General features: G+C 42.4%; 1 protein-coding gene across 2 annotated transcripts in view; it reads right to left on the reverse strand.

Moving 5' to 3' along the window:
- Window positions 1–35: 35 nt before the first annotated feature.
- The window catches only part of LOC311062593 (protein EFR3 homolog B), a 45,791-nt gene continuing 25,051 nt past the window's right edge, over window positions 36–20,775 (reverse strand). For both annotated transcript variants that reach the window (XM_084081739.1, XM_084081738.1), the window contains 18 exons: window positions 20,588–20,737; window positions 16,562–16,696; window positions 15,211–15,289; window positions 13,855–13,990; window positions 13,479–13,640; window positions 11,948–12,059; window positions 9,649–9,700; window positions 8,909–9,081; window positions 8,490–8,565; window positions 7,468–7,629; window positions 6,934–7,065; window positions 6,677–6,744; window positions 6,196–6,323; window positions 5,493–5,584; window positions 5,208–5,256; window positions 5,003–5,109; window positions 4,798–4,847; window positions 36–3,717 (listed from right to left, as the gene is read on the reverse strand). In XM_084081739.1, the coding sequence (XP_083937865.1) occupies window positions 3,612–3,717; window positions 4,798–4,847; window positions 5,003–5,109; window positions 5,208–5,256; window positions 5,493–5,584; window positions 6,196–6,323; window positions 6,677–6,744; window positions 6,934–7,065; window positions 7,468–7,629; window positions 8,490–8,565; window positions 8,909–9,081; window positions 9,649–9,700; window positions 11,948–12,059; window positions 13,479–13,640; window positions 13,855–13,990; window positions 15,211–15,289; window positions 16,562–16,696; window positions 20,588–20,737 (1,969 nt within the window). In that variant the 3' untranslated portion in view covers window positions 36–3,611. The remainder of the gene's footprint in view (window positions 3,718–4,797; window positions 4,848–5,002; window positions 5,110–5,207; window positions 5,257–5,492; window positions 5,585–6,195; window positions 6,324–6,676; window positions 6,745–6,933; window positions 7,066–7,467; window positions 7,630–8,489; window positions 8,566–8,908; window positions 9,082–9,648; window positions 9,701–11,947; window positions 12,060–13,478; window positions 13,641–13,854; window positions 13,991–15,210; window positions 15,290–16,561; window positions 16,697–20,587; window positions 20,738–20,775) is intronic.

Below are 20,775 nucleotides of genomic sequence, written 5' to 3' on the forward strand. Positions count from 1 at the left end.
TGGTTGATTGTAAAGGAGAAAGTAGACTACTCAGATCCATATGTAGAATTTTATTCTGATCAAACATCCAATCTGACAGAAAAATAAAAACCATTTGTAGCAACAGATGGTAAAATGAGAATACAATACAGCCCCGTATCCCCCCAGAGCATGGTCTGACAAAAACACCATGTCATACATTGTAGTCTCCGCTACACAGAGAATACCAGTTTGAAAAGGTCTCATACCGTACATAGCAAGATATTGATAACACTTATTTACTGTTGAGGAAATTGACAGCTGCTGTGAATACTGTGGTGAGCAACACTGCAACTGTTATGAAGCTTTTAAGAATAACCAATGTCACATGCAGTTTTCCCTCAAGAGACAAGCCTGGTATGTGTGCAGGTCTCTGACCTTGTTGAGTGACCTGTGTGACAATGAGTTGTCCTGGAATCTGGAAGTTCAAACAAAATCTACACAAATGGATGCCAATGTTTTCAGCATTCTGTAGCTCATGCAGCTAACCTACAGTCCCTTTTTGATTAGGAGTGGTGTTTTCGCTTCTGAACAACATCAAACTCCTGCTTATTTTTCCTGCCAGAATTCCAGTATCATGAACAAATATTAATTTACAGCCAACTGGATCAGAATGAAATGCTTACAGATGAGTTTAATTTCACAGAAGGTCAAAGGACTGTACAGCACAGCTACATCACTAGCATGCAAAGTCAGGTCTGGCGCTCGTAAGGCATTTTCTCCATGTAAAAGCTGCCTTTGTCACTAGGTTATCCAGTTTTAAAGTGCAAAGTTCACAGAATTGACAGATTTGACCTACGGCACTATGATGTAAACAGATATATTTACCAGACATGTAAATGACAAATGAGTGGACTACTGTAAGTTAAGGTTACATTATACTACAGTATGTGATGACAACAAGCTGCTCAGTAGTTTTAAAAGTCTTCACTGCAAAGTTGCAAGGTGCTGTAAAAATGATTAGTCATGGCTCCTGAAACCGTACTGATACCAACTTTCTACAAGCTCTGAATCCTGGTGTTTGAGGTCTCCAAACCCATAATTTACCACATTTAACAATCTCTAACCTAATGCCTAAGAACAACCGTTTTTAAGATTATACTTTAAGTTAGGTCGGCACTTGCTGTTCGCACAATGCATCGTTGGTATGGCAGTTCAGGAGCCACTACAAAGAGGATTTTACAATAGTGGCATAATGTGAGTGTAACTGGAAGGTTTAGACAGCTGCACACTGCTGTTACAGTAGTTAACATGTTCTCCATCAAATCGTAGGAAAGAGCCATTGAACTTGTTTTGTAAACAGGGCATGAATTTGGTCTTGGGTAAAGACGTGCACACGCACGCATGCACTCACACACGCACTCTCTCTCTCTCTCTCTCTCTCACACACACACACACACACAGACACTTTACAAACACAAAAATGCACATAGACGAAGTGAGTAAACATGAACACTGGTTAATGGCCAATCTGATACACTGGCATGTAAGGACAAATATACAGTACACACATTCAGGACACTAAATGGCAACAACAAACATAGAGCTAACTGGACAGTAACAGAACATTGCATGCCCAGTCAGACAAGTCAATTCACTGAAGCACAAGATGGGATGGGTCTCTTTACAATGTCATAGAACTTGAAGCAGGAAAGTATCAAAACAGACAAGAGACATGCTACCTAAACTTTGGCCTTGTTAGTCAGAGTGCCAATCTCTTTCTAACACTCTGCATTGTCCTCACTAGGCCTTGCAATGTCCTTCCAGACCAATGAAAAATATCACACTTATGCTAAATTATTGCCATTATACTTTTTTTTTGTATAAGTGTGTGTGTGTGTGTGTGTGTGTGTGTGTGTGTGTGTGTGTGTGTGTGTGTGTGTGTGTGTGTGTGTGTGTGTGTGTGTGTGTGTGTGTGTGTGTGTGTGTGTGTGTGTGTGTGTAATGGCTTTTGACATTCATTCATTCATATGTACTGGAAAGAAACAAATACACTCTTAGAAGCCAGCTGCAGCAAGAAGTTACAACAATTAAGGTGTGGGGGGTGGGGGGATCATCAAAGTACAGACAACGATACTAAAAGCAGGTCTATAAAAAGAAGCTCTCGGCTAGTGTCATCGAGCTGAAAATGGCAGTTAAGCTTGTTGTCTCCTCACGATAATCAAATGGATTGGAGTGAGAGTACGGTCAGACCCAACTTGAACTCGCCTTGCAGTCTGGCAATGACGTGAACTCTACAGAGCCTGCAGGCTGTTACAAGTTCTAGCATCAACCTCCATTTGATGTCATGCTGGTTGTTGTTTGAGGAGAACGTCAACAACAAACAAACAAATCTGATACTACCCAAATTCTTATTTTTCTTTACGGCCAAAATCAGTGCAGTCAGTGATGTCATAAATGTTCTATATATACACACAAAAACGTTGGGTTTTGTTTTTACATCAGCTTATAGATTTGTACTATATTTCTGTCTATATACACATGTATATGGCAAGGAGGGGAAGAGAAATTGTTCTGTTTGCATTGGATGTAGTATTAAAGTAGAATGTAAACACCTGGGATCGTGGGGTGATTTGAATGGTTCTATGGACTGTGGCTGGCCAAGTGGCTTCGGCTGAACAACACCGCTTCACCTTTAGCTTGAGTCACCTTGTAAGGCACACTCACTTTGGGAGGAAATCACACACGCACGCACACACCCAGGCCATCCACTAGATTTCTCCTAAGCCAAAAGGTCAAAAACACTAAACACTAATGTAATAATAAATAAAATTATAATAAGAATGGCAATTAAAACTGTTAAAGGAACATGTCCCACCGATAAAATAACAAAATAGCACTTACGGCAAAGTACACTAAAATGGCAAAATAAAAAGCTACAGTACAATTATGAATTGAGCACTAAACAACTCATGTAGAGCTCAAAGATTTGGGTGAGAATGGAACAGGGCAGTGAGTTCCACATAATAAACCCCCTCAAAACATGTACATCAATATCAGCAGTACAGTGTGTCATGAAAATAACATCTCTACTTCCACACTTTCTTCCTCGAATCCCAACCAGACAATAAAACATTTAAAAAAAAATCCATTTAAAACAGCCTGTTTGATGTTCAATCCGAATTTGTGTTATAGCTTACTATGGCAACCTACAAGGGGGGGGATCTAAAATAAAATAAAAACTTATGTCAAAAGGTTTGTGAATTGTAGTGTATTCAAGTTAGTGGTCATGCTGCAAGTCAGTTGATATGGAAGGTACTTAATGGGTTGTAACAATATTCCCTTTTCTCAGCCCAGTGTCTGTTACAGTATTATTCCCTGCAGTTCTTTACACGTTCTGTGAAAACATACAGTAGCTTGCTTTGAAGTTGGCTTTAAACACTGAGTTGACCCCCCTTTCCCCATGGCCCTTTGATTTCTTTCAGGATAAAGTTGCCTTTGAGTACTGACAGGACCAGCTTACCCCATCCCTTTTAACAAACTTCAACCATTGGTCGGGAAGTGGCACAAACTGACCCTTGATCAGTATTCTATGGGCAACTTTCACCTTTGAACAGTTCCTTGACCGCACAGTGACCTGTGACGTCTTTGGACTAGTACACACAGAGGTCGGGGAACTTCATCTCGTAGACTGGTACAGATCTGCTCTGGGTTTGGCCGTAACCTGATGAGATGGTGCCAGAGGGGCTGGGTGGCGGTCTGGGGAGGACAAGAACACCATCATCATCACAATCATCAGGCTACTCTTTATCAGCATAATGATTTATCAGCATAATGATTAACATTTCTTTTTGTCATGGTTAACTTCCGGACACCATCATCGTAGTAATTATAAGGTGCTTTTTCATCAGCATAATGTTTGGCATTGCTGTTGTCAGTTTCCCTCCAGACTCTATCATCATCATTGTAAATATCAGCCACTTCTTCAGCATAATATTAGCACTGCTATTGTCACCATTTCCCCCCACAGACATAGCCTGGTAAACCCTCCCTCCAGAAATCTCATTTCCATTTGATTTCTGGAGTGAGTCTGGCCTGATCCGCCTTTCTGCAATATTGGCTCTGTACGCCAAAGGGACGATCCTATCAGCGTCGTCGCTCATCGTTCTGTGATTGACAGCGACAGTTGGCCAATCAGGTGGTGAGTTCGAGTGAGCCCGAATGAAGCCGAGTGCAGCCTGAGTGCCTCCGACAAAAGACGAACGGCAGCCATTGTTGTTGTCCGAGTGCCTTCACTTCTTACTTTCGTTTTTAAAACGGTCTCAAACTTCTTTTTTGAGGCACGGAATTTACTATTAAGATATCGTTTGGATAGAATTTAGTTGTTTAACTTCATATATGTGGTCAATTAATCATGACAGAGCCTATTTAAAAATATAAATTTAGAGAACCGGCAGGGGCGGGGAGTGACACGCATGTATCCCAATAAGGCAACCTATTTTGGGCATGGCCGTCTCAAAAGTCCCGTTAAGTCACATAGTCTGGAGGTGGTAAAAATGAACTGCTGATTGGCTGAAGGGGAAAAACGATCATTGGTTGAAGGGGTTGTCAGTCAACGGTATTACTCCCGCCCAACTCCAGCCCACAGCCAATATTGCAGAAAGGCGGATCAGGCCAGACTCACTCCAGATATCAAATGGAAATGAGATTTCTGGAGGGAGGGTTTACCAGGCTACCACAGACACTCATTTGATTTTAGCATTTAGACAAACTTTCCACACAGTGCAATATGGTTTATATTCAAACTATGTCCATAGCACTGATAACAGTTCCTCTTACCTGATTGTAATCTCGAAGATCTGATTCAGTTTGCTCTGCAGTAATGTGGCCTGCAACGAGATGGGTAGAATAGCATCAGACAATGATAAAAACTGTGATAACGGAGTTAAGTAATAACTATCCCTCTATGTCTGACTGAGAGTTGAAAGAAGAGAACTGTTTTCACAAAAGAATGTTGCAGACTAATGAGAAGTAAGCGTTGTACCCTGGCACCGCAATGGGCAGCTATCTCCTCAAAGGGTGCCTTCTGGAACTTCTCCACCACCTGTCTCCTACGCTCCCTCTCCTGCTCCTCCATACCGACAGTGTCCACTGGGGGGCAACATACACACAGCAAACATTTTGATACCACGATTTCTACACTGCATTAAATGCTTAAAACCACAAAGTGTATAAGTGGGTTGACCTACCAATGGCATTTTTCAGGGTTTCAAATGTAATCTCCTCTGCCGGTGTCCTCTGTAGAGCAATGAAATAATACGTGCAAGCAGTTATAAAACAATAAACATGAGTATTATTACGGTATATGATAGTAAGGGAAAACAACTCCCACTCAACACTGTTCAAAGCTATTGGACCTTAAGAAATAACCCAAGCACAGAAAAACAAACACGTTTTCTTGATGACATGAGGTGAAATTCAGTGTCTGAGTTATAGCATCAGCGGCAATCGTGCGGGTGCTTTGAACACCTTACCTCCTCTTTCTCCGGGCTGTTCCTGGACTCCACCTCCACCTGCAGTGAGATGGTCTCTCCAATGCTCTTTCTCTTGGACAGGCGGTCGTCATCTGAAAATGACACATCACCTCATTCAGCACAGGCAGGCAAACTCATTGAAAGCTGTACAGACTGTGGAGGTGAATGTAAGCTTTAAAGCTTACATTCTGTTTCTGGGTCGCAAGACAAATTTCAGTGCAAACTGATAATAAAGTATTATCGTATCGTAAGCTTATACTACAAAGTAAAGCAAGAACCCTTTTCATGCTGTTTGACTACTGCAGCTGGGTAAACATTTATCATGTCAAAAGTAAATATATATATATATCTGTGTGCAAATAAATATTAGTTTTAGCAATATTAAATGTATATTTAATTGCTTTGATCCTTTCCCGAATCCTCAATTAAGCTGTAATCTCTCTCAGGGTTCTTGATAAAATTCTCGTAATAATTAAAACAATCAAAGTGCACATTTCTTTATTCCCTCCTTTCTTTCTGTCTTTCTATATTGTACATCGCCCCGACAAAGACATAACAGCTCCAACATAAATAAATAATGTATTTAAGTACATCGAAATATGAATAAATAAAACCTCCCCACTTCACCACAGGGCAGCTAGTCACCAAAAGCGTTCACCATCTCACGTTACATTGAGATGTTCCGTAGCTGTGGAGCTCTCACCTGTGTACTGTGGGACGTAGGGCGTGGCCAGTCTCTCTGTGTTATAGCCACTGCCTCCCAACACTTCTGTGATCTTTGACTGTAGGAACAGCACTTCTCCCTCCACCTTCTCCAGAGAGGACGGAAGCCTGGAGCGTGGGGAGGAACGAGGAAAGGAAGGAAAGAACCATAAGAAGAAAGAACGGCAAAGGCAAGACAAAGTAAAAAATGCAGATAAAAAATATGTCAATTCTCACGCAAATTTAATTCATACATTTTCTTTTTTTTGGCAATCTCTACTGTGAAGTATGGAAAAAACGGGAAGAGTTTGAAGAGCTGCTTTACAAATCCAAAACTCAATTAATATTGCGCTTCCTCTTTCAATCTCTCGCTAGCGTGAATTATCTTGCCTTTTGTTCACAACAGCACTAGTGCATCACATTTGAGGGGAATTAAATGTAGGGGGGGGGTTGCGGGGATGGACTGATTCGCTGGTACATACTTGGGGCCCTCTATGAAAACGTCCTCTGGAAGAAGGTAGGCCGTCTCTTTCTGTCTAACCTCGATCACCTGATGATGGGGAGAGGATGTTAGCAAAACAAGGATTCATGATAGGCACCAACACACACACACACACACACACACACACACACACACACACACACACACACACACACACACACACACACACACACACACACACACACACACACACACACACACACACACACACACACACACACACACACACGCTCTGACCTCCTGTATGTGCTGGCAGAAGGCAGGTACAGTGGTGAGCTGGCAGATGAGGTTGAGGTAGGCAGCGGCGAGGGCGTGCACAGCACAACGGTTGTACACGGGCAGGGACTCCTCAGTGGACAGGGCCATGTCCTGCAAGGCAAAAAGAGAGCGGACATCAGCCATCTTAGTCCAGGTGTGCATGTGTGCGTAAGTGTCATCTATGGGCTCTGGCACAAATCCAGATGGAGCCATGTGTGTGATGGAGTACATCTTTCCACCTCTACGTTTACCTTCCCATCTCTAAACTTTCAATATAAATAAATCTCTATAATCGAAATAAAGCCATAATCACTGAATAAAACAAAAAATAATAATAAATAAAGCTGCAGTATAATTGCCTTAAACAATAAAAGAAAAACAAAAGTGTAATAAGTAGATTAAATGTTTGTTTCTTTAACCCTTTTGTCTACAGAAAGAAATACATAACAATAAAATGTGAGTGTGCATGTGTTCGTCTGCTTCTCTCAAGTGTCAATGCACATGCGTGGATACCTGCAGGGCGAGTGCCAGGCGGATGAGGTCCACCACAACCTCCTCATTGGCCAGCTCCATGCTGAGAAGAGCCAGCAGGGTGAAGAGTGTCTCATAGTGCAGCTGGCCGCTGCTGGGCTCCTTGCAGCCCAGGTATATGTGTCTGTACAGCTGTTGACCATGCTGAAGGATAGATAGCAACATAGCGAGAGAGAGTTAATTGATTTGAATGTTTATCATTTTTATCATTGTAACTATTACAGGCCAATTTCTAAATTGCTATTTGTTTAAAAAATACTGGAAAAAATCTTGCAAAAATGTGAAAAATTGTAATTGCAATGCAATTTTGAGGAAAAGAACCCCTCACAATGTTGAGATACAAAGCCACAAATCAGATGAAAACTCATAATACAGACCTTAAAATCTTAGTGGCAGAAAAGGGCTACCATAGAGAAAGTTGAATATATGACAAATGAAGTGAGGAAGACTTGATGGTTTCTGATGCGTGAGGGACAGTGTTTAGTTTTTTGTTTTTTGTTTTCATTTTAGGCAATATTGTTGAGTCTGTTCAGAGAAATGTTACTTGTAAGTGCCCCACAGAATTTAGTTTGAAGCACTGTGCTTTTCTTTCTCAAGTTGTAGCTTTAAGTGCACGTCAGTGACAAACAGTGGACTGTTGGAATTGCTTTTGTTTTCAAAAGTAAAACAAAAAAAAACAATGTCCCTTTCTATCTACAGTAACTAGGCCAGGAGAAGATTGTATCAATGAGACCAATGTTGCGGGCAATGATGAGGCAGCAAAACGTTTTTTCCTGCCGTTTTTATTCTATCCACAAAAGCTAATAACATGACCCAATATTATCCAGAGAATATTATTGAAGTTGCATAGTGAAATATGTGAATATTTAATGAAGAAATACACAGACAAAATGAATATAAGTAAAGGTATCAGAAGTACATTATTGACATTAAACAAATTCTGATGAAGCCCAGCTCTAGCAGAGACAGTGGAAGAGGGAGAGAAAGGTAGGAAGAGGACATACCTTCTTCATGAACAGGTTGTCTTGTCTGGAACACTTGTCAACTTTGAGCTTGAGCACTGAGATGTCAGAGATAATGCTGCACAGAGAGATGACACACACAGAGTGAGTTTCACTGAGGTTCAATGCTGCATACTAACAGAGAGACAACACACACAGTTTCACTGAGTCCTTACAATGTAAAATCCTGAGTGTCAACTCTGAGAGAACAATTAATTCTGTAACACCTAACACTTAAGATACAGCCAAAGCTCAATACAAGCACACAGATAAAATGTTGGCTTCTCATAGTACTGATTAATAAGTTACGTTCGTGTGGGTGAAGGCCAGGTGGCGAATCTACATCTTGGAGAAATAATTAATTTGGACGGATGATTTATTTGTACACACGGATTCGGGTGATGTCTTATATACACACACACCTTATGGTGGAGACCTGGGGCCTGTTGTCATGTCGGTCTATCAGGCTGATGAGGATGGTGAGCACCAGCAGACGAACCTCTGGGTCTTCGGTCAGAGAGAAGGACAGCAAAGGCTCCAGGAAGGAGCTGGGAAGAGCCGTTAACATGTTGGTGGTCTGGAAGCCTGCCGTTACCTGTAAGAGAAAGGAAGAGGAAATAGTGTTGTAGAGCAGTGGTTCTCAAAGTGGGGTCCAGGAAAATTGGCTAATATACTGTAGCATCATTATCATCTATTTAATGCTTCAGCTAATTCAAAAATAGCTGATCTACAAGCTCACAATGCGTCGCAATGCGCCCCGTTGTGAGAGATTTAAAAAATAATAATAATGATAATTGTGAAAGGTTTTGATTTTTTTAACACACATCTTCTCTTATGGGGTTCCTGGCAAAAAATCATTTCAGATGCAGGTCTGCAGCCACATTTTTATCACTTTAGGGAACCAGTGTTGCAGAGGCAACATTCCAGGACAGATCAGCTACGCTTGGGGCTGTAGATAACGTGAGAGAAGCAGGTAGCCGGTACTTGTAGTGTTTTATTGATCCCATTGTGGGAAATCCCTTTTGGAAAATTTCCTATAAAGAGGGCAGGGTAATGTGATACTCTACTACCACCTAATTCAGTAAAACACCAGCTCTCTCTATGTAAGTGGACCTTGCCAGGAGTCTGTAAACTGTCTAATAATTCAGGGCCAAAGGCTCACCTGGACCAAGGACTTGAGCAGCATCACTTGGATCATCCTGGTGCCTTCAGGCCTGTCGGGAAGGAGGGGTGAAACAATAAGACTTCAATCAGATCTTCAAAATGCTTGACCCTTGAGCTTCTCGTACAACTTCAATAAAAAAGGTTAAAAAGTATACAAAAGTAACCAGAATAAATGTCTTCAGAATAGAATTCAGCAAGGCAGTGAGAAGATCTACAGACAACAGCAACTTCCAACAGAACTGATCTAATGCCGAGAATTAGGTGATTTCAAAGGGATGATGCAGTGTGTGTGTGTGTGTGTGTGTGTGTGTGTGTGTGTGTGTGTGTGTGTGTGTGTGTGTGTGTGTGTGTGTGTGTGTGTGTGTGTGTGTGTGTGTGTGTGTGTGTGTGTGTGTGTGTGTGTGTGTGTGTGTGTGTATAAACCATCACAATTGTGAGCAACATCTAGACTCCATTGCACACATCACAAATGGATGTAGTGCATATTAAAACTTGTACATTACTCGCCATGACCGTATTGTTGACCTACTGTCGGATGCAGTTAAAAAATGTATGCCATCCAGTGCAGCAATATTCAAGAGTGGTACCAGATTGGTTTAGTTATGCTTGTGATGTCTTTGCTAGCATACCGAATACACCCAACATTGTTTTTGTTGACACCAGTCACAAGGAGGTCCTGATTCTGGAGGTGGGCTGTGTTTTTGATTTGTACATGGACCAGCCTTTCCAAGATAAACATTCTAAGTACCAACAGTTACTTACAATCATAACAAACTTTGGGTACAGATGTAGATTCTGCATACTCATATTTGGAAGCCTGGGCCATGTATATAAACTGACCACGAGTGGACTGACAATCTCTGGCATGACAAAGAGCAAAGCCAAACAACTTGCTAAATGTTGCTCTGTTTCAGCTGTTATAGGCAGTTTGTCTGTGTGGAGAAGGTGTGTGGTGGACAAAATATAATAGGTATTGATTAATTTAATGTATTAGTAGATGCAACAGTCATCACCTGTTCTTCCCTGTCAAACTCTTCTCCCTGAGAAATTCCTTACAAACAGATGACTCACGCAAACCTATTTCAAAGATGCCGACTGTGTCTTTGAGTCAGCTATAGAATGAAGCCCATGTAAGGAGTGACCATCTGTTGTCACCCCTGTGTACCATCCTGCCAGCATAAATGTGTGTGGGACATTGGTTTTGGGGGTGCTGGGGAAAGCTCTGGAGGGAGACACCAGTCTCTCTCTGCTGTGATGAGATCTACAATAAAGTATGAAGTTTGATTTCTGACATTGCAGTCCTGCATCTTCCTGATATGTTTAACTTACTTAAAGTAACATAAAAAGCTGCCATTACAAGTGCCATATGTATCCTTAGGTGCCCATGAACTGTCAACCCCGTTACATTTGTTTCCCTGTAAATTAAAAAATGTAAATGTGTGTATTCAAATAAATAATTAAAGTGTGTGTCTCTGTGCGTGCGTGCGTGCGTGCGTGCGTGCGTGCGTGCGTGCGTGCGTGCGTGCGTGCGTGCGAGAAAGAGAGAGACGGAGAGAGACAAAAACAGAAAGAAAATGGAGCATGTGGAGGTGTACAGACAGTTTCAAGCAGACAACAGTGAACGTTCCAAACCATTTGAGCTTCCATTTTGTCCACTGGTTATTATGGTTACATCAAGAAAATGTCTTGAGGGCTTCTCTCTCCCCGACCCTTTTCATCGTTAGCTAACTTTATATTAAAAACATGCTAACCACAAGATGAGATTAAGCAACCAACGGGTGTGTGTGTGTGTGTGTGTGTGTGTGTGTGTGTGTGTGTGTGTGTGTGTGTGTGTGTGTGTGCAGGGCCGTAGGAAAGGGGGGGGACGGGGGGGGATTCGTCCCCCATGGGCCGCGGAGCAGCCTCGCGTGGGCCGCGAACCGGTATTTGGGCCGCGGACACGGGGAAAGAGGAGGACTGCTGGCTGCTGGGCCCAGATCACGATCAGCTGTGTGAGCTGCTTGAAGGTGGAAGAGCGGCCCCACCCCCCCTCTAAATTTTTTGGTACCGAATTAACCGAATTAAAGTAATAAAAAACGGAAATAAAAGGGGAATAACCGCGAAAAAACGCGAAATAAAAGGGGAATAACCGCGAAAAACCTCGAAAAAAAATCACGCGCGCACTGGCTGCGCGAGCGTGCATGTGTGGCGCTCATGCATGTGGGCCGGTACAAATATATCCCCCCCAACTGGGAATGGCTTCCTACGGCTCTGTGTGTGCGTGTGTGTGCGTGCGTGTGTGTGTGTGTCTGTCTCACCCAGAGCCTGTGGAGGCCAGTGCAGGGTGGAGTCCAGGGACAGGGGTCTTGCCCATGATAAACAGCATAACTTCTGAACGCTGGTACGTAGGCAGGGTGTTGGCAAACGAACCTGAGGGATGAAGGGAAGCAAGAAGAAGAGGACAGTGGGGGGGAAATAGAGGGAAGGAAAAAGGCAAGGAGAGATAAGGAGATCTATGAAGGCAAGGAGAAGATGAACAATACTTTTTACCCCACTTGTTAGTTACTGATTATTTAGCTTATTTTCTATATTTAATACAAATTATAAAGCAACTAATAAATTACGATATATTGTTTTGTAGGTTAAGCTACCCAGCAATTTGTCTGTGGGTCTATAATTAAAATGAGCTCCACCTTCACCTATAATTATTGCTCATTAATGTGTTTATCACTTCATCACTTTAATGTTGCAGATTGAAGTGATGAAGCGATAAACACATTAATGATCAATAATTAGTCCAATAACATGATATATATGATTCTGAAATGGACATTCTGCATAATGACTGCTTTTACTTTTGTAACCAAGTATAATTTTGATGCCAATACTATAAGATTTTGAATGCAGAACCTTCACTTGTAACCAAGTACTTTTAAAGCGGTAACCGCTTCTTTGTACTTTGTACTTTGTACTGTGTGTGTGTGTGTGTGTGTGTGTGTGTGTGTGTGTGTGTGTGTGTGTGTGTGTGTGTGTGTGTGTGTGTGTGTGTGTGTGTGTGTGTGTGTGTGTGTGTGTGTGTGTGCGTGCGTGCGTGCGTGCGTGCGTGCGTGCGTGCGTGCGTGCGTGCGTGCGTGCGTGCGTGCGTGCGTGCGTGCGTGCGTGCGTGCGTGCGTGCGTGCGTGCGTGCGTGTGTGATTAAAAACACACTGGCCAATATCATGTTCATTCAAATGCACTGCTTACTTCATGCTGGGTGTGTGATTTTTACACTGTGGTATTGCTACTTTTACTTCAGTCAAATATCTTCTGCCTTAAAAAAAGCAATTCAGAACGCTGTTACTCGACTCCTTACTAATACCAATACAAGAAAGTGGAGCATATCTATACTACTGTTGGTCTATAAAGCTTTAAATGGTTTAGGGCCAACATACATTTCTGATCCATCCAGACCTTTCAGGGCATCTGGGAAAGGCCTGCTTTCTGTCCCTACTGTATAACCAAAAATAAACATGGAGAAGCAGCATTTAGTTTTTATGCACCACATATCTGGAACAAACTCCCAGAAAACTGCAGGTCTGCTACCACTCTTATTTCTTTTAAAACTTTTTGTTTGCCGCAGCCTTAGATTGAGTTCTTTCTTTTCTCTTTTGCACTGTAACTGTATCTATTCATTTTTACTTATTTTGTTTTATGCATCCTAATGTCATTTTATAATTGTGTTTGCTTTGCTTGATGTTCTGTGTAAAACACATTCATTTGTATAGCACATTTTAAAAAGGCAATTCAAACTGCCTTGCCTTCCACCACTGCAAATACTTCTTCCAACCACTGCAGTGCACAGAAACATACCTATGGTCCGGATGACTGCTTCCTGCAGCTGTCTCTCCTCGTGTGTTTTGATGGGCTTGGTGCCGATGTTGCTGCTGTGGTCGTAGGAACCCGTCAGCTCATAGTCCACACTCAAACGCAACTGACGCAGTAGAGTGTTGAATACCTCCAACACCGTGGGGCCTGGACATACGCACGCACACACGATGAAAGAAAAATAATGAATGAATTGAGACTAAGAGGAAACAAACAGCATGAAATGTGGAAATTGTATATATTTACAGTACTTCAGGTACCTGGCCTGCGTGCGTGCGTGCGTGCGTGCGTGCGTGCGTGCGTGCGTGCGTGCGTGCGTGCGTGCGTGCGTGCGTGCGTGCGTGCGTGCGTGCAGACTCACCCACAGACCCACTGGACGCGATGGCAGCTGCCTCCAGCAGGACCTCCACAATCCCAGCTCTCACTGTGGCTGAGTTCTTACTGTTGGCATCCAGGTGACTAAGCAGCTGTTGAATCACTAGATGAGAGTGCTGAGACTGAGACAGAGAGACAGAGAGAGAGAGAGAGAGAGAGAGAGAGAGAGAGAGAGAGTGGGAGAAAGTAAACAAGCAAGTAGATGACATGAATAAATAAAGAGAATAGGAACAAACAGATTTTTGTGGAAGAGCAAAATAATATAGAAAGACAGACAGAAAGAACAAACGTTTAACCAGGCAAGATTACTATTAATTAACGATCTGGAGGAAACATGGCAAAAACAAGATCTACAAAATGTAATTACGACATAACAATAAATTAAATTTAAGTAAGTAAGTAAGTAAGAGATAGATAGATCGATAGAGAGAGAAACAGAACAGATAATGCAGGAAGTTGTGTGTTACCCACTTTCCACCTGTCGTCCCCATTTTGGGAATGTAATTATAGGCAAAATTGTTATTATTTATTTTTTATAGCAGATGTACAACAGTCATTTGACAAAGTATAAAATAGGGCTAAGCCATTCGACCAGTCAGTGATCTAAAAGCTAGAGGCTGGAAATAAAGCACTTGGTGACTTGCGTTTCTGAGATAAGGCCCTGAGAAGAGAGCTCAGCACAGCCCTTAATGGAAGCTGTGCACATTGTTCCATTGGCTGAGAATGGCCACGAGAAGACCTATTAGCTTTGCAGTGCATCTGCAATTTTCCTCTGTGTGCAATCTTCACTCACAGACGTCACAACATACAGGAGCGGTGTGCGTGTAGCTGTCAGAACACAGACGTCAGGAGTCCACAGGTAAACTGCTCGCATTTTACTGGTACTTCACATATGTAAACAGAAGGGTGGCGGGGCAGTCAGGATCATGACTTTTACTTGACAATTAATTGTCTTTTTTCCATTGAACATTGGAACATAAAGCTTTTATTTCCGTTTGGCTTTTAGGCTTTGTAAACAAAAATTGCACAGGGCAGATATGAAGAAATGAAGACAATGACCGATACCAATAATCAAAATAAATAATAAACAATGGCCAAAATAGGCCATATTTAATGCTTTTATACACAAAATCGTGTCGTGATCTGCCATTTCCACTATTTTTTTAATGTTTGAGAATGTATGAAAAATGTTCAACACAAACAATTATGCAACATAATTGCAATTAGGTGATCATGTAATAATTGTGACATGTCTAGGGGGTAGAAAATAAAGAAAGAAACAGAGAGAGAGAGACAGACAGAGAGAGAGAGAGAGAAGCAGCAGCATTTCATGTTCTCTTACCTGGATGGAGTACATCACGATCTTGAAGCAGCGCACTGCAAAGGTCTTACCCTCCCATAGAGAGTGGTTGTCTAAGTGCCTGGAAGGAAAGAGGCAGACGGGAGGACAGAGATAGAAAGAGAGAGGGGAGGGGCATCAGATGTCATTAGACACGGGGTCGATTGTGACGTCATTTGTGCTTGATAAAGACACAGACAGAGAGAAGAAAGCGAGTAGAACCCTAAACGACTCTATAATAACACTTTCAACAACTGCAGCAGTAAATGGAAACATTTTAGGAGCGCTCACAGCGTAATTACACTCGTTTTTGCAGGTTTTTCTAAAGATGGTACAATCCTGCATACACACAGATGTGAAGGGGGATGATGGACGATGTAGGGAGAGAAACTGCAGGGAGGAAGAACTGAGACAGGAGATGGATTGGCAGGGAGTGAGGGCGCTGAAAGAACAGAACAGGTTTCATCAAGAGAACCAGTTGGATGAAATGACCGGAGAGAAGAGGAAGCAAGAGAGCAGACAGATGCAGTGTTCAAAAGAGAAGCGCTTCAATATACAACTGTAAAAGGAAAGGGAATTCACTAGTTTTAGTTTTTCTGTCAAACCATATCATAACAACCATTTGACATTTTATTTAATGGTTGTGATTTGAGCAATTCTGTCTTCTTTGATAGTCTAATACGGTCAAATAAGATGGGAACTGGCTAAACATGTCATAATAAACAACTATTATAAGCAATTTTAAGAGGCATGGGAGACTTGTGGCATAATCCCACAAATACCCAGCTAGATGTCCCATGGGTATGTGTGACATTAACTTCTGTCAACATGTCCAGATGGGTGCAACACACCTCACGCTGTGAAACCATTCTGCTTTGACACAGAATTAAATGACTTCAACAAATACAGAAATATCTGCAGAAACAGATACAGATCAAAGTATTAAGAACCCGGCAATCGTATTAAACAGACCGGGCTGCAGGGGTGCAAAGTCTCCACAGGTATGGAAACATAAAAAGGGAGGAGAGAGATGGATAGATGTGGAAAAGCAGAATGTGGAGGTTCGGACAGAGGAATGTGTCCTTGTGAACAAATACAAGGACAAACTGCAGTGTCAGAGCATGTCCAACTAAGAGACGCAGAGACAGAGACGCAGAGACAGATGGCTGAACAGAAGTAGTTAATCTGACATTATAAGCACAGAGCTTACAGAAAATGAAAAAGTAAATAAGCACTGAAGGAAGCGAAGGAGTCTAGAAAGGCAGACATGGAAGGTCATATGCACAGAAGGAGAGAGGCTGGCTCGTATGCGCAGAACAGAAGGGGGTGCGGCTACTGTGTGTTTGCTTCTCACATGAGCACAGGCGTGACAGCATTCTTGATGTTGCCGTAGGCGGCGCGACCCAGCAGCTCCCTGAAGCAACGCTCCGTCAGCTCCACAGGACTCTCCTTCTCCTTCTCAGATGCCTGCAGAGGAGAGGGAGAGCGACTGGGGGAGGGAGAGAGAGAGAAAGAGAAAAACAGGGTTGAAAATCTGTTCAATACATTATCACTATCATTTGAGCTTTGTTTGTTTGTGGCCCAACACAGCGGCTGGACTGCTGTGTCGAGTCGACACGACACAGCCTCTTAGCCAGGGGTGACTTCATCCTCTGTGCTTGTTTTCCGTTTGCTTGAAGTGATTTTCGTGGGAGTTGACATGTTTGTGGTGAATACAGAGGGCTGCTGCTGGCTGGATAATTGGTGTTTTGCGAGTGTAGCAGTAGCAGAGGTAACATGAAGATACAAAGAGATATACACATTTCCAAAATTCAATACGGTCACAATACAGAAGTCCTTTGTTCATCAGAGGATTTTGAGGCTTAATTTAGAATCTGGCCATGGGTAGACATCACAGCTCTTGTCTTCATGTTTTCATTGATGCAATTCAATCGTTTTTGTTTTCTTTGCGTTATGTCAAATGTGTGTATTATGTGTTGCATACTGTACAACGCTGCTGGTGTGTCACCAGACACATTTCCGTCAGAGCGGATAATAAAGTACTGTCGTATATTGTATAAATGTTTTTGTACTACGTATATTTGTGTGTCTAGGTCCAACACGTTGTATATGCACACTAATCACACACACACACACACACACACACACACACACACACACACACACACACACACACACACACACACACACACACACACACACACACACACACACACACACACACACACACACACACACACACACACACACACACACACACACACACACACACACACACACACTATAGTTGGGGGGAACGTTTGCCAGAAATAGCCGATCTACAAGCTTACAACGCGTTGTGAGCTTGTGGATCTGCTATTTTTGTAAGTTGTGCTGAATTTGCAGCTCAACAAAAGCTAATTCATTCTAGTGTATGATGGAGGACAATTTCACGATAACTTAAAATCTCCATGATACGATTATTGTGAGCGTTTTTTATCACGATAAACGATAATCGTTATCATCGTCCCATCCCTAAACAGTATAGAGCACCGAAGTCTGACGTAATTTACACATCCTACCTAGTTCGCGGTTCTCCACCCCGGTTCTGAATTCCCATAGACGTCTTTAATATCGTGTCAAATAAGAACTGTGTTCCAAAAATAAACAAATGATCCCGGCGGTTTGACTGATGAAGCATCAACTGACGGTGAGAAAACGATAATGTTACTTCTGCCGAATTAGTTAAATTTTCGCCAGAAACAGACTGTATCAAATATAAGTGACTGACTATCATAAACGATCCAGAACCTCCTCCCTGACAATATCGCCAAGACAGTTTGTTTATTTTTGGACCACAATTCTTATATGAGACGATTCTAAGATGACCCAATGTTATTCTCCATAGAGATATTACTTTACGAACCAGGGGATGAACGAGTGACGTCAGGACTTCTGCACTCTATACATCTGCTGCTATGCTCACACACCTCAGGTACCATGGGTAAATATGTCTTTTTGTTCCCCCATTTGATCTTCTTTCCCCCCTTGCCCCCCCTCGATACGATGGGAACTATGCACGAAAACGAATTTCACCCACTTTTTGACTTCTGTAAACCTGTGATGTGACAATAAAGCTAATTCTGATTCACTGGGCCCAGCCTTTCTTTACTCTCATGCATAATTAAAGTGTGTGCTATAACTCCACGTCAGCAAGCCTGGCCTCAGGTGGTCGTCCAGTGATATTATTTATTCACAACCTACCTACCATTCCCCCACTCATCGGCCGAAGAAGGGGAAATAACAAATGCATACCCAGAATGCATTGCGCTAGCTTTAGCAGCTACAACTGGTTCAGTTTAGTGTGGTGTTAAAGTGAATGCTTGGAGTACACATTATTCTAGGTTTGCGGCAAGGGGAATTTTAAGACTTAATAAAATTGTATGTTTGTGTAATTGAAAGAAACATTCAAGGTCATCTTTGAATAAAGGAAATTTTACTTTCACAAGATGCTTAATAATAAGGGGAAGTTAAGAGTTTAATTGGACTCTGTACCAACTGCTGTGGCCAGTCTTAATTGGCACTGAGTTCAGAGTGAGGAGATACATGATTGAGGACACATAGCAGGGGGGTGGAGGGTTAGGGGGACAAACCATCCTCTACTGATGAACTCATATCAGATGTACAGAGGAGTGGAGCCATTACGTGGAGCCGTCTATCTGTCCGTCCATCTACGGAACTGTGTCTGTCCACGTCTTAGTCCTTCTGCCAGCAAAGCCCCTACCCCACCCCCTGCACTTCTCTGCACTGACGTCAATGTGGATTTTAGCATATGCAGCCTTACCCAGAGTGGGTGGCTGTGTAGACTCTAATTTACCCTCTCACTCTCTGTAATTTGTTTCCTTACACTGCATTCCTTCCTGGCATTGGCACGGTCCTTTTTTCCTGTAATTCTCAAACCCATTTTCTGATTATTCATCATTCAATGCTCTCTCTCCATCTCTTTTGATCACGATAGTTTATGCTGTCCCTCATTTATTCCTCTCTCTCTCGATTATTTACTCTTCATTCAATGCTCGCTCTCCATCTCTTTTTATCCCGATCATTTAAAGCTGTGCCCCATTTCTTTCTCCTTTCTCTCTCTCGCTCTCCCTCTCTCTCTGGTGGGTGGACACATGGCTCCCTGAGTAGAGCAGGCCTGTCAGTGGGATGATGCGCTAATGATGGTGATGAGCATTGGCATGGGGTTGACAGTTGGGATAAAAATTACCAGGACAAACATGGTCTAATCAAGGGGTGCCTGGTGTTCCAGCCAGTTAGTGCACTGATAATTATGCTCCTTGTAATGTGAATCGCAAGGACCAGAGTTCGAATCCAACTCCCATAATGTCTTGTGTGTCTCTCCTCTCCCTGCCCTAGATGTCCTGTCTCTCTACACTATCTAAACAAAGATACTGCTGTATACACACAACAGCAGCCATGGCCTAACCTAAAAAATACACAGTGATTGCAACAAAAAGCTGAATCGCAGCTCTCTGTGACCCTGTGGTGTCTGAGGCGTGGTGAAGTAGACCAGCCAACCTTGGGAAAATGTTTTGTGTACCACACTAAGCTGGCGGAGATATACATACAGAAAGTTGCAGCTTGAGTTGTTTGACTTTACTTCGTCAGACAGTATTGGGGCAAGCCACCTAAGCACTGAGAGTGTAGACTTGAGTACTGCACTAAATCTCAAGGCGTCACCAGCTTTTTGCATACTTTAGAGGGACAAATCATACCAGCATACTTTCAAAATGCATAACTCTAACCTGGTACACAGAATGTGTACTGGTTGGCAGGTCTGGAGGCAAGGTTTGACCAAGGACTGCTAATGCTCATCGTTGGGTTTACTGATTTGTTTTGTTTTCTTTGTGAGCTTACAGATCTCCTTCTTTGGGTGTGGGGCACCCAGGTATGATGGCGTATAAATTAGGGTTTATGCAACGTGATACCCTGCAGCATTTTCAGTCAAACTGCAGGTTGGGGTTGTAGTACGAGTAACTATTTTATCAATCTGACTTGAAGTAAACCTCAACCCATCTGCTGCATCTTCAGGTGTAAAAATACCTCAAAATTGGACTTGAGTATTTACAATTTTCTGTACTTTTACTTCTACTCCACTACATCTCAAGAGGCAAATATTGTCCTTTTGTCCATTACAATTATTTGAAAACTTTAGTTACTAGTTACTTTGTAGATTTTTATTATTATTACAAAACATACATTAACCACTTCAGCGCTATACACATTTCGGCCATTTGAAAAAAGCTTGTGGATCTGCTATTTTCAAAGGATTTTTTACATTTGAAATCGGACCTTCTGCATAATGAGTACTTTTACTTTTGATGCGTTAAGTACTCACCTCTCTGTTCCCTCTACGGTCTGCAGGTTGAAGAGCAAGGAGGGGACGATTTTATCCATGTGCTGGGGGTCCCAGATGTTTGCCTGCAGCTCATCATTCACCGTCTTCCTCACCACGCCCTGCAGACCCTTGATGCCCGCCATGCGAATCCTGGAAAAGACGATACATGTGACGTTCATCGTCATACC

The sequence above is a fragment of the Gymnoscopelus microlampas genome (genome assembly GCF_963454915.1).
Source record: "Gymnoscopelus microlampas genome assembly, chromosome: 16".
In the NCBI taxonomy this organism is placed as follows: Eukaryota; Metazoa; Chordata; class Actinopteri; order Myctophiformes; family Myctophidae; genus Gymnoscopelus; species Gymnoscopelus microlampas.